The sequence below is a fragment of the Patella vulgata genome, chromosome 2, assembly GCF_932274485.2.
Source record: "Patella vulgata chromosome 2, xgPatVulg1.2, whole genome shotgun sequence".
NCBI classification, from domain to species: Eukaryota; Metazoa; Mollusca; class Gastropoda; family Patellidae; genus Patella; species Patella vulgata.
Genome location: NC_065880.2, coordinates 50,382,968 through 50,398,829, shown reverse-complemented (window position 1 = coordinate 50,398,829; position 15,862 = coordinate 50,382,968). Strand labels below are relative to the sequence as shown.

The following is a 15,862-nucleotide window of genomic DNA, read 5'->3' as shown; positions in this document are numbered from 1 at the left end:
TCCTTGAACAATATGCAAGCCCGTTCTGCCAGTCATGGTGATTCTTCCCCACACAATAACAGACCCGAGCCCGAATCTGTCATGCTGTCGGACGTTAATGTTAGCATGACGCTCATTTACATGCCTCTAAACGCGAGCACGCCAATCGGTGAAATCCATAGTAAATCTGGACTCATCTGAGAACATAATACGCGCCCATCGACGATTAGCCCAATGTCTACGCTGCCTACACCATTGACGCCTGTTTGCCATGTGCTGGCAAGTTAATGGAGGCACAACACGCGGTTGTCGCGCATGCAAATGGGCTGCATGTAGCCGATTTCTTATCGTTTGGGGTGTAACAAGTTTACAGAAAGCTGACTGGCCGTTTGTCCTTGATTTCGCAGGTCAGTGTACGAATGTATGGATCCTGGGCTTGTGTAGTGGCTCTAGGACGACCTGAACAAGGTCTATCACCAGCATTGTGTGTTTGTTGGTACCGGTTCCACAGTCTGTGATCACAGACTGTGACACATTAAGCATATGTTGGCTACTGCTCGCTGTGTAAAATTGAAGCAAACATGCGCTAAACCGTAAATCTTATGCAAAAATTGATAGGAAAGCAAACATGGATAGGATAAACCAGCACGCGGCAGTTTTCATCAACCCTTCCTTGAAGTGTCAAATTTGACAATGAACCCCTCCCACGTGTATGGCGCTATTTCGTGTCGCATGTGCATTGTGCAGCTCAGCGGTTCTTTTGGGGCGATAAGTTCTTCATCTGTGAACATACTCTCAAAGGACGTCAAGTGTCCATGACTATTTATCATATCACAACCGGCATAGGTATTTGCATCTGAATATTCCCTACTTTTTTGAAGAGTATATTGTTACAGACTTTAGTATAAGCTGGTCTTAATTAAAGGAGCTAAATCGCTAATATTTGGGACCTAGAAATTGACACAAATAGGTCGCAACCCATATAATAATGTAATATGAATATATATATACTGGTTTATATTCAATCATTTCCGTTATTACTCTAATTTCAAATCATTTATTTTCGGCGAAATACGCCAGAAGTCTCAATCGAATGGCAACCTCTAGCGTCTGGTTATTCAAGTCTACACCTATAGTATATACCCTTGAACGTTTGGTAGAAACTTGTGATACTCTTGTTGCCATCAATAAATTAGTGCCAGGACGTAGCATACTGTAATTGCAAATGTTTCTTGGGTTATTGTGTCTTTTGAATAACAGAGGATTTCTTAAACTTTTTGGGTATAGTCTGTCATAAATTTATATAATTATAAAAAAGGACTTCAGTATAATTATGAATGAGCAATATTTATCAATTTACTGTTACCATTTCAAAGAAAAGTAAAACTATGTCAATCGTTTCATTACGGCGCGGACGACGTATCAGTTGTGGACGGACACAACTTTTTTTAGAATGTTTAATCAATTAGTAATAATTTGGTCGAGATAGAATCTGTATCACATTCTAGGAGTAGTATTGATAAGTAAATTTGGTTTTCGTAAAGATGGGACCGAATAGAATTTAATTAAAAGGTTTACTGTGGTTTCTGTTCTGTATAAATTGCAGGATTTTAAACCGTTATTAATAGTTTATTCCCTTCCTTTCTTTCTTTCTTTCAGGAAAATCAATCATAACAAGATATCCGCGTTAAAAGAAACAGATTTAATGCATTTACAACATCTAGAAAGCCTGTAAGTTTGAACATGTTGTTTTAATTTAGAATATAATGAATATGGTGTAACGGAAACCCGCACAAAAAGAGGATTTGATCGTTAAAAAATGTTGTTGATTGGTTCATTGTTCCTTGAACCAAGGTCGAAGGCATGAAAATATAATTATATTTGATTAGCATATTCCGTATTTAACTGATTCCATTTTTCGCCCCATTGGTCGTTTACCCTTTTGAATCCATAAAGAAAAAGCGAAATCCCAGAATCTTAAATTACAGGTTTCTTTCTGTGTTTATAGAATAATTTCTTCTACTAGTCCCTGAACGAATTCCAAGTTAGGTCGCCAGTATTATTGGCTCTGTTTACAGGCGAACAAGATTAATTCATTTACATGTATATGAATATTAACCAGGCCTGTAATTGGGATATCTTTTCCTTTAAATTAGTTTTTATTACTTATATTGGTCGATTAACACTTCAGCTTCAGTCGTGGAATAAAATACAAAACTATTAAATACATGTTTACGAATTGAGGAGCAGGCCTATCAGAACAGATTAAGATCATCAGTACATGACTTTGAAGATATTTGAATATTTTTTTTTACAATTTAATATTTCAGATCATTAGATGGTAACAATATTCCAGAAATCCAACCCCGGGTATTTAAATGGACACCAACTCTACGAGAGCTGTACGTACATGTTTCAAACGTATCAGTTATTTAGGATGCATGAATTGCAACGTTCGGGAGCTGATAGTGCAATCATCCAAATTTTGTCAGTGTGCTTATTGTCAGTGTGCGCTGACGCACTGGGCCCTTATTCACGAAAACTTAAACTAAGATACAATCAAAATTTTAAGAAATACTGCAATTCGATTGGCTGACCCGTAAAATCAATTTGCATATAACCAATGAAGTTGCAGTATTTCTTAGAATTTCGGTTGTAACTTAGTTTAAGTTTTCGTGAATAAGGGCCCTGTTTGTGGCTAATTTTTTTGTACAAAATCAGTGCCTCTGGGCTTTTATCAAAATCATGATAAAAATCGCGAAACAACCACGATCAACTTTTTATGTTTTCTAACTGACATAGAGGTCTTCTTGCAAATCACATTCATTTCCGTGGCTACATTATCAGGGTTTCAATGCCAACGTTCGCATAACTTGCCATCGAAAAATATACAAGGGGTGCTTAAATTTTCTACTTTGTGTATAGATTGAATTGGGTAACAGAAACCAAGTGCAAGTTTTATAATGTAAACAAAACTTCTCATTTACTTACTGCATGGTATACATATCTTTACACTACCCCACACATGTAAATACATAACAATCAGCAGTAATTTTCTGTACAGAATCACAATTTATTTACTAACAATGTTTGCCAAATTTTATTTCAATAACTCGCTTGCCTGTAGGGATCTTTAGCAGTGGGAGGAAACCGGGGGACCCGAGGAAAACTCACGAGGTTGGACAGGCGACCCCACTCCTTGTCACGTAAAACCGGGGAATCGAAACCACGCCAGTTGACTCATTGACAGACCTTATGATGCAACGCGCACGTGCTAACCATTCGGCCATCCACCCCACCCCCTGATAATATCACTTTAGAGCCTAGTCCATATTTCTCTCGGGCGAGATTTTTAAAAGAAAATGTCCTTTTACGAATCCATCCATTTCCGTCTATATCATTTAGAGTAATAAGACTACAGAGCCAAGTCTGACTAAAACACCATTCTATTGGTAGACCGACAGTCGATGGGTAGTTGAATTAGGTACCAATATGATATGAGTGTGGGTGTTGGTAGGGGGTCAACTCAGACGGATAAAAGTAGTCGTCTGCCGGGAATCCCCCGTTACGTGTGGATATAGAGCGTGGATAACATTTAATTATTGGAATCTGTGTTTTACAGTGTATGTTATCATAGCTTCATTTATGTCCAAAGAGAACAGTCAGTGTACCTCAGTAACAGTATTTCACATTGAGGAGATCTTGCTTTCAACATACCATACTATATAACCATTGTAATAGATGTTAGTTCGTTTAGATGTTTAGAAATAAAATATTTTTTTTAGTTTTATAAGCAATATTCCTCTCACCTCACAAGACTCCATACTTTTTGTTTATTAAACATCAGACCATGATGAGAGAGGGATGCTTGTTTTTCAGCTGGTACCTAACATGCCGATTGAAAGTTGGGCCAAGCCCATATTTAATGATCTTGTAATGCAGACTACCATATCTATTCATCTCAGATTCAGGCACCTAGTTCAACTATCCCAAACGCCATGAGATTCCGGTCTAAAACTTCCAGTATCTATAGTAGTTTGATAAAACTCGCAAATATGGTAATAAGTTTATGTGAGTCCAACTCTGCACAGATGACGATATAATATTATGTCACGACAATTATGACAAAACTGTCCGATTTTGGTTTACAGACAGCTCTTCCCTATAATCGTTAATTTAATGACGCAATGCATGAAGACTGTCGCTGACAGAGCTACAGGTCTGGATTATCCAGGGACGTATCCAAAGAATTTTTTTTTTCCTACATCAACAACGTCGAACAAACAAAAGTATGAAGCACTGTCGCCGTTTTGAACTCACTCCATTCTAATTATATACATGTATGCACCTAAATTCCTGGATATGCCCCTGTTATCCTTACTGTTTATAGCCATAAGCTTTATATTTAGGTCTATCTTGGCAGCATATCAATTTAGAACAGAAGCTTTAAAGTACACATGGATTATTGCATAATCACGAATACTATTATTTGTGTTTTCAGATATTTGTCAAAAAATAGAATTGTGTCTGTGAGAAATTACTTCTTTTCCAGTATGCCCAGTCTACGTAAATTGTAAGTATACATACAAATAATTGAAAATGGGCTGGCATGTGGTTTAATTCCTCCCAAAACTCAATACATGAGCCATGTTGACAGCGGATGGCTCTCCGCGGACTCCACCCCGACAAAAATCCCGTCCAAAGGAGAATCGGTATGTAGGGGTTTTCTCATCTATTCTACAAGATCTCCTGTAATCCACTTTAAATCTGGACTGCGTAATATATTGAAACAACACTCGGGTTAAAGCCCTCGAACAGTACTGTATCAATATGTTACTTAATGGTCCACTGTCTCCACCATTAAAGAACTTTATAACAATTCGTGATAATAAATGTTATACAATCTACTCTACTTTTCCTGGGTTTATTGGGTTTTTTTTTTTTAGATATTTAGAGGAAAATGATATAGACTATATCGAGCCGGGTTCTTTTTTAAATCTGACCAATTTAGCAACACTGTAAGTAAACAGTTTATTTTGTGTTATTTTGAGATTTAGAAATCTAGGTAATAGTTTTAACAGGTTACAAAATACTATACCTTTCACATCATTTATAGATTTAAAGCGCTGTTGGCCATTAGCATGTATATGTGCAGATTTACCATAAATATCCCTCGATTGCTTAAAAGCCTTTGAGTTTGATGATCCCCAATGATTAATATATTATGTAATCTATAAAACTTTTTAAAAATTCTTCAAACCATATAATTTAAAAGAAAATTTAAATGCGTGGGTGCGCTTCTCGGTTAAGTTTGTTTCATTAAAAGCGACCTCTTATGATCTTAAAAGCACTACACGGACTTCAGTGATCTTGTAAGAGAGCCATAAAGCGAATTAAAGCCAAAATAATCTTGTTTCTAAGTACATGTAGTGGGAAAAAAATCTGGCATTGGAATTGTCAATTATTTTCATGGAACTTTTTTTACATGAAATGTCAAAAGCGATATGTATGAAGATCGCTAGAATTAGAAGGGTTGTTTATGATGGGTTTTTGTTTGGGGTTTTTTTTTGGGGGGGGGGGGTTCTTGTTTATATTTTTGGAATTGCCAAAGAACGGAATAATTTAAGTGAAGAGAATTACAAATTCGTATTATCTACCATTCCTATACCTACAGCTCTAAGGCATTAACACATCCATCTTATGAAATAAACACGCCATGTTGTTTAGATAAAGTATAATTTTACACTTTTAACTTTTAACATCCACCTACTTACCTTGACACGTAAAACATCTATTAATATTGTTAGACTTGGCATCGAATTAACATGCTAAAGAAACACTGTCTGTTTTCTGATTTCAATTCAAGAAGAGAACGATAAAATGGGTTAGTGAAAAATGAGTCAATATTATCAAAAATAACTCTAGTCAAAAACAATAATACAAATACTTCGAATCTACCGATTATGTACGCTTGGTTTCTTTTAATTTCCACATGAACATAATTGAATGTCTTTCAGAAAAGTTTTAATTTCTTTTGACGATTCGTTTTATGTCCAATTTATTTATTTCCGAAGAACGGTATCTTTAAAAGATATTAGACATTCTCGGTGGGAGACAGAACAGTACATTAATGAAAGGGTGTTAACTCTCAGCACGATTATTACAATGTGCGTCAATATTGAAACTGAAAGCGCGCGTTCCATTTGGACACAGATCACTAAAGATTTCCCCATTGACTCCAATGTTAATTCTCGTATCTTAGACCGGCTCTAACTTTTTCCCAAATTTTCGTTGGGTAGAACGCTTTCTACCACAGATGGAGCAACATGTGGCAACCACTTGCCCAAAAGCACGTATGAGGTTCTTCATGAAAAACTTGAGATACACAAGCTGGAAGTAGAGACAATTAGTAAACATGCAATTTCAGGCCCTACATTTCAACGTAACCAACCTCTCAACTCTTGTATCCTTCCGCATCAAAATTATTAATATTCACCAAAACCTGGCAGAAAAGGTATTTTTAAACCCTTTTCCTCAATTCTACACCAAAAAGTCAACAAAAATCGCCATGCAAAAGGGGGAAAAAGGAAAAGGGAGAGGAAGACTAAAAATAGCTTTGGCTCTTGTTTCGTGATCTGTGTCCATTTAAAATGGCGTATCTAATCGTCAAGGGGGAATCATTATTTAGATAATAATAACAAATTATTCCTCTGTTACCATATTATTCTTTCTAAACTCTGGCATTAAGTATGCCACATATATGTGGTCATTTTTTCAATTATGATCTTTTTATCAGTTTTGTTTTGCTTTTCGTTTCTATATTCCGAAATTCCAGTTTACGCAATCCCTTGTATTAAACTCCATATTTGAAAATACTGGTCTAGAATCATATTAAACTTATCTCAGAAAGAAATGATGTTTTTTGGGGCTTTTTTTGTAGGAGTTTGTCTCAAAATAAGCTACAGTATCTTACAGATGGTATATTTGATGGTTTGAATAATTTGACAACTCTGTAAGTCTTTTAATATTAAATACATATACATATACGTGGTTTGATAAATATCGCACATATCGAATGTTCTAGAAACAAAATTCTTTCTTTAGGCCTGAAATGTTATCTAAATTGTTAATTAGACATTAACTTATCCAGACCATAATCAACTCTCGGTGTCATCGCTAGCCTACGACATTTACTGGATTATAAACCGATCTGCTGCTCAACGCTCATTCATGATTAAATCAAAAAGTGGATAATCGAGGCTATGTTTAGTAATGATGATCGAGGCTAGGCCCAAAATTCAATCGCTAAATTCCCAGAGTGGATTCCCTTTACATTATCTAGTTTTTAACCAGTATAGTGAGAACTGCCAGCTATTTATCTAATCCCCCATAATGTATCTTTAACCAAAAGCAGATTGGTTAAATCATTTAATGTGGTATTTTATGAGCATGGCAAGTGGATTCATAATAACCAGAAATATTGCACGGATATGTATTTCCGTTATCCGGTATGATTGCCCTGATTGACGTATAGTGTTCCGGATTCTGATCAAGTGCCTTAGGAGATTTATGATGTATATAATATGGTTAAAACAAATTCTTCAGACAGACATGACGTAATCAACTCTTTAATCTTTTATACACGCATTGGATGGTATAATGGTCTGTCACTGAGGGTTGTCTTTGTGGTTTCGATTAGAGGCTTGTGCTGGCAAGGAGAAGAGTCGCCTTCCGAATCACATGATTTTACCCGGGTCACATGAAGTGATAAACGAAATGAAATGACGTATGACATCCTACTCACATGAACTGAGAATACACAAGTTCTTAAATGTGTCTATTTCTCTTTAGGCCTTCTATATACCCAATGCATTATGTATTTTATTAAATATTTTAGAGTGTTGACTAAGAATAGTATATGGAATATAGATCAATCTACGTTTCTACCTCTTAACAATATAAAGTCATTGTAAGTATATAGGTGTGCATTATGAATGCCTCATTATCAATGGGTAATTTGATATCGGGTTAATAACGGAATCGGTGTGATTAAAACCAGATATGAATTAGGTTTCCTTTAATTTATTCTTTCAGTGGCATTTAGTAACTGGGTAGATAAATAAACCATAACAGATATTTACGGAAAAACAGCTACTAATAATCAGTAACTGTTTTTCCATAAGTATCTGTTATGGTTTAAACATCTCACATGTGGGCGTTTGACCAATTTAATTTGTCTGTATTGGCATACAGTGCTGCGTATTGCGGGGACTTGTGGGGAAATTGTGGTTTATGGGATATAACGAATTGGAATCGGAACATGGTGGTGACAGAAAGTTAGATTACAATGTAGTGTCAAAATCAGAACTTTGTGATGACAGAAAGTTAGTTTCATTGCAATGTAGGGTCAAAATCAGACCATAGTGGTGATAGAAAGTTAGTTACATTCCAATGTAGCGTTAACATTAGATCATAGTGATGATAAAAACAAGTACACTGTTAGAAAAAATCTGGTAAATTTACATGAAAATTACTGGCAGCAAAAGTTGCCAGTAAATTTACTGTAAATAAACATTCAGCTGTAATATTACAGAGTTTCTGTAATTTGACTTTGTGAGTAAATTTACCTTAAAACAGTAAATGTTTTTTAACTTTGGACTGTAAATTCACCACAACACAGTAAATGAACGGTTACAGTAAGTTTGTTTTTAAACTTCCCAATGTAAATTTACCTAAAAGCAGTAAATGAAAAATTACAGACAAATGTTAAAAAAACCCACAATGATTTTAACTTCCGTTCCAGGATTTTAGATGTAAGCTTGTGGTACTGTCTACTGCAGGCATTGTAACTCTGCTCTAGAGACAGTCAAGCTAACACTGGCCAATCGGTTTAATTAACTGTCTTCAATTGACCTCGGTTACGAGATAATACAATCTATGACAAGAAAGTCAAAACATTTTTTTTTATACGTTAATGAACATACTTACAATCTGATCAACGTACGATGAATAATAATACACGTTTTAGATCGTATAAATAAAGAAAATTAAATATATATAACATGCAATATACCAAATTTCACAAAATGTGATTGTCCATATTATGGTTAATAAATTAGAATGAATACTATAAGAAAATAATTATTAGGAATGGTTCGTTGCTATGGAATACTAAAATAAAATAAGAGAAAGTAAATTTACATAAGAGACAGTAAATTTACCAATAAGTAAATTTACAAAATAATGTGAATAAACGTAAATCTGTAAAATTACCTACTGGCTTTGCTATTTTCATTTCAATATTGAAATATTACGCATGTATTTTTACCAGGGTTTAATGTGCCTTTGGTTTCATCAAAGTTTATTGTAAAAAAGAATGAAACTTGGTAAATATACATCATTTTGGTAAACATTCCGAACATTTTTGGTAAAAATTTAATTGCTGTAAATTTACTTATATTTCTAACCTGAAAGTTTACAAAATAATGTGAGTAAACGTAAAATCTCTAAAATTGCTTGCTAAGAGACAATAAATTTACCGAATACGATAACTACCAATAAGTTAAACATACATTATGCAAGAGCTAAATCTGCCTATTGCAGGTCTTTCTTTAGGCCTAATATGTTCTATAAACTATGAATTAGACATTTATTAACATGAAAGACCATAATCAACTCATGGATGCCATCTTATGTGTTGGATTTTCACTGGATTTGAGTCCGATCTGGGGCTCAACGCTCATTAATGATTAAATTCAAAAATAGATAATCAAGACTATGTTGTTTTTTTTTATCGTACTGACTTAATAAGTAATGATGATCGAGGCTAGGCCTAACATTCAGTCTCTAATATCTCGGTTCCGAGTGGATCAATTTGACAGAAATTTTGAGCATATTGCCTTTACATTATCTAGTTTTTAACTATTATAGTGAGAACTGCTGTAATTTTATTTATATTTCTAACCTAAAAGTAAATTTACAAAATAATGTGAATAAACGTAAGATCTGTAAAATTACATGCATGCTTGTTTATTTTGAGTTCAGTTTGGAAATATTACATATGTAAGAATGTAGTTTTACTGATTTTGAATGTGTCTTTGATTTCCTCACCGTCTATTGTAAAAAAAGACACGAAACTCTGTAAACATACACGAAACTCCGTTAAAATACGCCAGACTTGGTAAAACTACTACATTGTGGTGAACATACCGATAATTATTTTACAAAAATTTCTAACAGTGTAGGTTACATAGCGATGTAGCTTGCAATGTAGCGTCAAAATTAGATCAAAGTGGTGATAAAAAGTAGGTAACATTACAATCAGACCATGATGGTCATAAAAAGTAGGTCACATTACATTAATTGGATTTAATAAATTATTAGATTGATGTTGAAAGTAATCCCCAAAAAGTGGAAATATAATAAAATAATTGATTGAATACTACATTTTCAGTGACGTAACCTGGATTACCAGGGTCTTGAGCAAGGAATTGTGCCCATCCCCCTCACGTGGACCGTTCGCACTACCATGGCAGTCCAGTATTGTGCCTCTTACCTCCAGAGCACATGTGAGGGGTGGGACGCTGTGATTTTATTTATATAATACTACTTTATTTAATTATTACTTTCCTGTTTTGTAGTTTGCGTTCCTCAGAAATTGTGCGTCCAGGGTAACCGCCCCAATGGCCCAGACCATATTACGCATATTTCAGTACATATGGAATATGTTTTAAGATTTAATACTTGTTTTTCTATTTGTAGAGACTTAAAACAAAATCCATTCGTGAAGATATCACCAAAAACGTTTTCTTCTTTGAATAGTTTACAGAATATGTAAGTATTTTAACTTGTTTATTTTGGAAACCCACAATATGCCATTTAGTCTGTTTTACTACAAGAATAAGGACATCCTTTGGATGGATGTTTGGAGATACATTTACTCAAAAATGAGATGAACAAATGTTAGAGTACATGTAGTATGCACCAGCAATCTCTGACGTTATTTTTAAAACGCCTTTGGCATACTTAGTTTAGATATCATTTTATTTTTCAGTCATTTTGATAAATTTTACTTCTGTGCCTATGTACATAACGTAATTAAATGTGAGCCTAGCGGTGATGGAATATCTAGCCAGGAGAACTTGTTAGAGAATTTGGTGCTGAGAGTCAGTGTGTGGATTGTAGCTGTTCTTGCTTGTGCTGGCAATATCATCGTGTTACTTGGGCGATTCTTACTGAAGGAAGATAACCAGATTCATTCCTTCTTTATCAAAAACCTCTCCCTGGCTGACATGTTGATGGGAATATATTTGCTTATGATTGGATCCAAGGACAAAATGTACCGAGGAGATTATCTGTTTCACGATGAGCACTGGAGAAATAGTTGGGAATGCGATCTCTCCGGAGTCATGAGTACCGTCAGCAGCGAGGTGTCTGTTTTAACTCTAACAGTGATAACATTGGACAGATATATAAGCATTATGTATCCTTTATCTTTAAGGAAACGAGGATTAAAAGTGGCTTACTGTGTGATGGGATTTATATGGTTAATGTGTATATCGTTCGCCATTATGCCAGTGGTGGGATTAAAATATTTTGGAACCTCTTTTTACCGAAACAACGGTGTGTGTATACCTTTACATTTACATGACCCGCGGACAAATGGCTGGGAATATTCTTCCTTTTTATTTATTGGAATGAACTTGGCGTCTTTTGTGTTTATCTCCTATGCCTACTTCGCTATGTTTGTGTCTATAAAACATACAGAGATACCATTACGAACTACAAGAGAAAGTCGTGAACGATGTTTGGTGAAACGATTTTCATTTATAGTTATAACAGATTTTATATGCTGGATACCCATTATTATCATCAAAGTTGTTGCTCTTTCAGGTAAGTAAACATTCAAACCTGTGGTTCTTAACGACCGAGTCGAACATCTCATATGGTTGCCTTAGTGTAAAATTAAATTAGGCGACAAGAGCCTTAACCTTTGTTATCAAGAATACCACACAAAACATAGTTTCTATAAGAAATGGTGTTTTCGGTTTCAGTATGAAGTTATTTCAATTATGGTTGTTCCATTACTCGTACAGTTGTCCAGATTTCAACAATTCCATTGAATCTGTTTTCTTGGCATTAAACAAAGAAAAATAACAGTACAGGTTTACGGATGTATTCCAAATAAACATTCGATTTTAGATCCTTCCGATTTTGATAAGCAATATTTTGTTCTTTCCGTTTCTTAATCTTTAAAGTTCTTATATTTCTACTAATTAATGTTCTTTAAAATCAACTCATCCTGCCTGCATTAGAGCAATGCCTAAAGATACACCAGTTAAGAGTTTAATAAAAAGTTGGTAATTCTTGCTATAATAATTCAAAAATAAATGATTAAAAAAGAAAATATTGAAAATTTCAGCCAAATTACTTCATTCTGAGCCAAATTATCACTATTTATTGTTTTGACAAGATGTGTGCATAGTGGTAACTAGCGCACTCGTATATTCGCGACTTAGCCTCGCTTTCCCATTTTTTAATTAAATTTTTAAATGGCGAACCGTTCTAATCTAGTTAAAATCGCGAGTATCCGATGTCACCGAGAGATGATTATGGTCTTGTTTTGTTAATAAATGTGTAATTAATAGTTTAAATAACATTCCAGGCCCAAAGAAAGACCTGCAATAGGCAGATTTACCTCTTGCATAATGTATGTTTAAGTTGAAAGGGGTATTTTTATAAGTTGAAAGAAAAATGCTATTGAACGAAAGAATGGCGTATAGCCGAATGCGCCCAATCTTAGACGTCTACACTATAATCAAATTATCAATGTTAACCCGATTGATATGGGGTTGCTGTATGCTGTCTGGACACTTTTGCTTTTTCAATCTCGCTAAAACCGGCTAATACACAGTGTTACTTTTACACATAATGTTCAAAACGAAATAGGTACAAATCCAGCTTAAACAGCTGTATAAGTCTACCATTTAGAGTGTTACTCGTTTAAACATAATGGGATACATATATAATTGTCATTATTCACCATTCACCTTTTTACACTGAATAAATAATACATTGTATTTTTTTTTTAATTTCAGGTGTTAATATATCAGGAGATTTATATGCCTGGGTAGTAGTATTTATATTACCAGTAAATAGTGCCCTTAATCCTTTATTATATACTTTAACGACTAAACTATTTAAACAAAAACTTATATCAAAGTTTACTACAGTGGTATGGCGTCCAGCAACTATACGTGAAACATCACATTCTTGTGCCAGTTTGAAAGGAAGGAATTCTTTAGCTAGAAATCCTATGCAAGAAATTGAGGTAAATATTGTTGTTTCATTTACAGAGAGAAACACTAGCGGATAAAATAATTGATTAATGTGCGACCACTTGCTTAGTATGGCTGGATATAAAACTTGAATTTTCATAAAACTAGAGTGTGAAATAACTTTATATAAAGGCGCCAATTCGCTATTCTTTGGCACCTAGAAATGGACACAAATGGGTCGCAACGGATATAATAATGTATTATGAATGTATATAAACTGATTTACATTCAAATACGTTTCTGTCTTTACTGTAATTTCTATCAGTTATGTTCGGCGAAATACGCGAAGGGTCCAAATTGAATGGCAGTCTTTGGCATCTACGCCAGTAGTATTCTCCGATGTTTAGCTTCGTTCATCGAGTCGCTTTATTACAAATGGCGCCCGAAAGCATTCTGGCATGCGATTCGTGTGCCAATTTTAATATTTTAATTTCGTCTTAAATATTGGATATCAGAAGCCCATCTTTTGCAATGTCGAAGACTGTGGATGATATTGAGTTAGAGACTTGCCTCCTTTAACGTTCTCTTCCATAATGAAATGATGTCGCAGATAAAACGCAGATGATATCAATTTTTATAATCGTAGATTCATATCAATAAATAGCTACAACGTATAAAACTGATACCTAAATATATTTAATAATCGTCATATCTTCAAATTATAACTGTCAAAAACACCTTTATAATATGTTTACGCACCGCCTATGTTGAAAATACTCGTAACGAATTTTCTTTGTCTAGATGCTTCAATAAGTATTATTAGTATAATAGCTCCGGGATTATATATGCACTTGGTGCTTAGCACACCAGAATATGGAAACTATTGTTTGTGAAAATATGCAATATTTTTACACCTGAAAATTCAGACCAAGCCCGGTAAAGCATTGATCTTTTGAGAGTGGAAGAAGAAAATTTTGACACAATAATTGACGAGCAGTTCATCCGTCTGATAAATTATCGTCTTATTTACGACTAAACATGCCATCAGTGCCATAAAACACTGCAACGATAATAATCTTGGTGACATTTTATCGAACGAAGGATATCCAGCATGCTGAATATTATACAGAAGAAAACCATTCCACTCTGTGTCATAAAGTGTGGAAGTGAGAATGGTATTGGCATTATATTATAGGCAACTTAAAATTTAAGAGAGAGAGAGAGAGAAGGGGGGGGGGGTAACGTCCACGCGACAGGTCATAGGGACTAACATTAAGATACAATTTGATTTCAATTATTCACTTACACGTGGGTGTCTTTAGCAGGGCACTGAATATTACTACACAGGGACATAACACTTTGTTGGGTTTTTTTTTGTAAACCGAGAAGATCATTACTGTGGGCCAAGTGTATAGCAAAGTGACCACTCGGTAGATATGTTAGTGGAAGTCTAGTTTTTCAGTAAAGTAACAGTAAAGTAAATACCCAAGGGACAGTAGGTTATTGTGTGTAACAGTTAAAAGTTAGTAATTTAATAGTCAAACCTACGCTTATATAACATTCGACACCGTTTGGTATATGTCTAGGGACGTATTCCTTCCTGTGTTAGCAAATAAAGAGGGAAGAAATTCAATTTGAACGTCGTTTGGTTGGCGATCATTAACTGTTAATCGGCTAATATTCTATATGACGTATTATATCTTTTGTATTCATATATGGCTGTTAATATCTGTTTCAGTTAGAGAAGTTAACAAGAAAGGATATAAGTAGCATTACATCCACCAAATCCTCCAGGTTGAATTCTTCATACAAGGCTGTTAATGGTGTTGTTAAATCTAAATTAATGGGTAGAAATCGAATGTGTTCTGCACAGATTAATACGTAATGATGTATATGTACCTTTGACAATATAAAAGCTTAACTGTGATAATATGGATAATCTACATCAATCAATTACATGATAGTAATCTATATCAATCAGTTACATAATAGTTATCTACATCACTCAATTACATGCTGGTATTTTTGCGCCATTAATTATTGCGTATTGACCATACTGGGTGAATATGTGACATGAAATAAATGCGAGTCATAATAAGTCTATATTAATAACATCAATTTCATTGGTCATTCGCAATATTGTCAGTAATATCACGCGCGCAATAATTTCATGTTTTACAGTATGTATTGTCATATTATTGTATAATTTTGTATCGTATTTTAAATAATTTCATTTTAATAGATTGTGAATAAATTATTTGTCCGGGTTTTATTAAATTGAAGGCTTGTTATGATATTCGAACTTACCACAGAAAACGTGTTATATAGTTTGTAAACCAATGAACCTGAAAATTATGTTACACACACACACACCCGCACCCACACACATGCTACTCTGTATTCTTATTGTCCAATTTTAGTCAGTAAGGAAACTGCGTTTGAAGAGTTGTAGACTGAACGGCCGTCAATAGAATCGATGCCTCTTGTTGACTTCGATTTAAATATTTGGCTCAACCTTTTCAAATACGAATGTGGGCATTAAAAATAGCCATTTTGTCTGACAAACGGAGTACTTTAACGAAGCAAATCGCATATACAATACGTTC

General features: G+C 34.4%; 1 protein-coding gene across 2 annotated transcripts in view; it reads left to right on the top strand.

The window, feature by feature from the left end:
- LOC126811970 (relaxin receptor 2) overlaps positions 1–15,511 on the top strand; it is a 55,489-nt gene extending 39,978 nt beyond the window's left edge. For both annotated transcript variants that reach the window (XM_050538064.2, XM_050538063.2), the window contains exons 8-17: positions 1,639–1,710; positions 2,310–2,381; positions 4,481–4,552; positions 4,926–4,997; positions 6,920–6,991; positions 7,877–7,948; positions 10,741–10,812; positions 11,033–11,871; positions 13,077–13,309; positions 14,995–15,511. In XM_050538064.2, coding sequence (XP_050394021.2) covers positions 1,639–1,710; positions 2,310–2,381; positions 4,481–4,552; positions 4,926–4,997; positions 6,920–6,991; positions 7,877–7,948; positions 10,741–10,812; positions 11,033–11,871; positions 13,077–13,309; positions 14,995–15,141 — 1,723 coding nt within the window. In that variant the 3' untranslated portion in view covers positions 15,142–15,511. The remainder of the gene's footprint in view (positions 1–1,638; positions 1,711–2,309; positions 2,382–4,480; positions 4,553–4,925; positions 4,998–6,919; positions 6,992–7,876; positions 7,949–10,740; positions 10,813–11,032; positions 11,872–13,076; positions 13,310–14,994) is intronic.
- Positions 15,512–15,862: the final 351 nt, after the last annotated feature.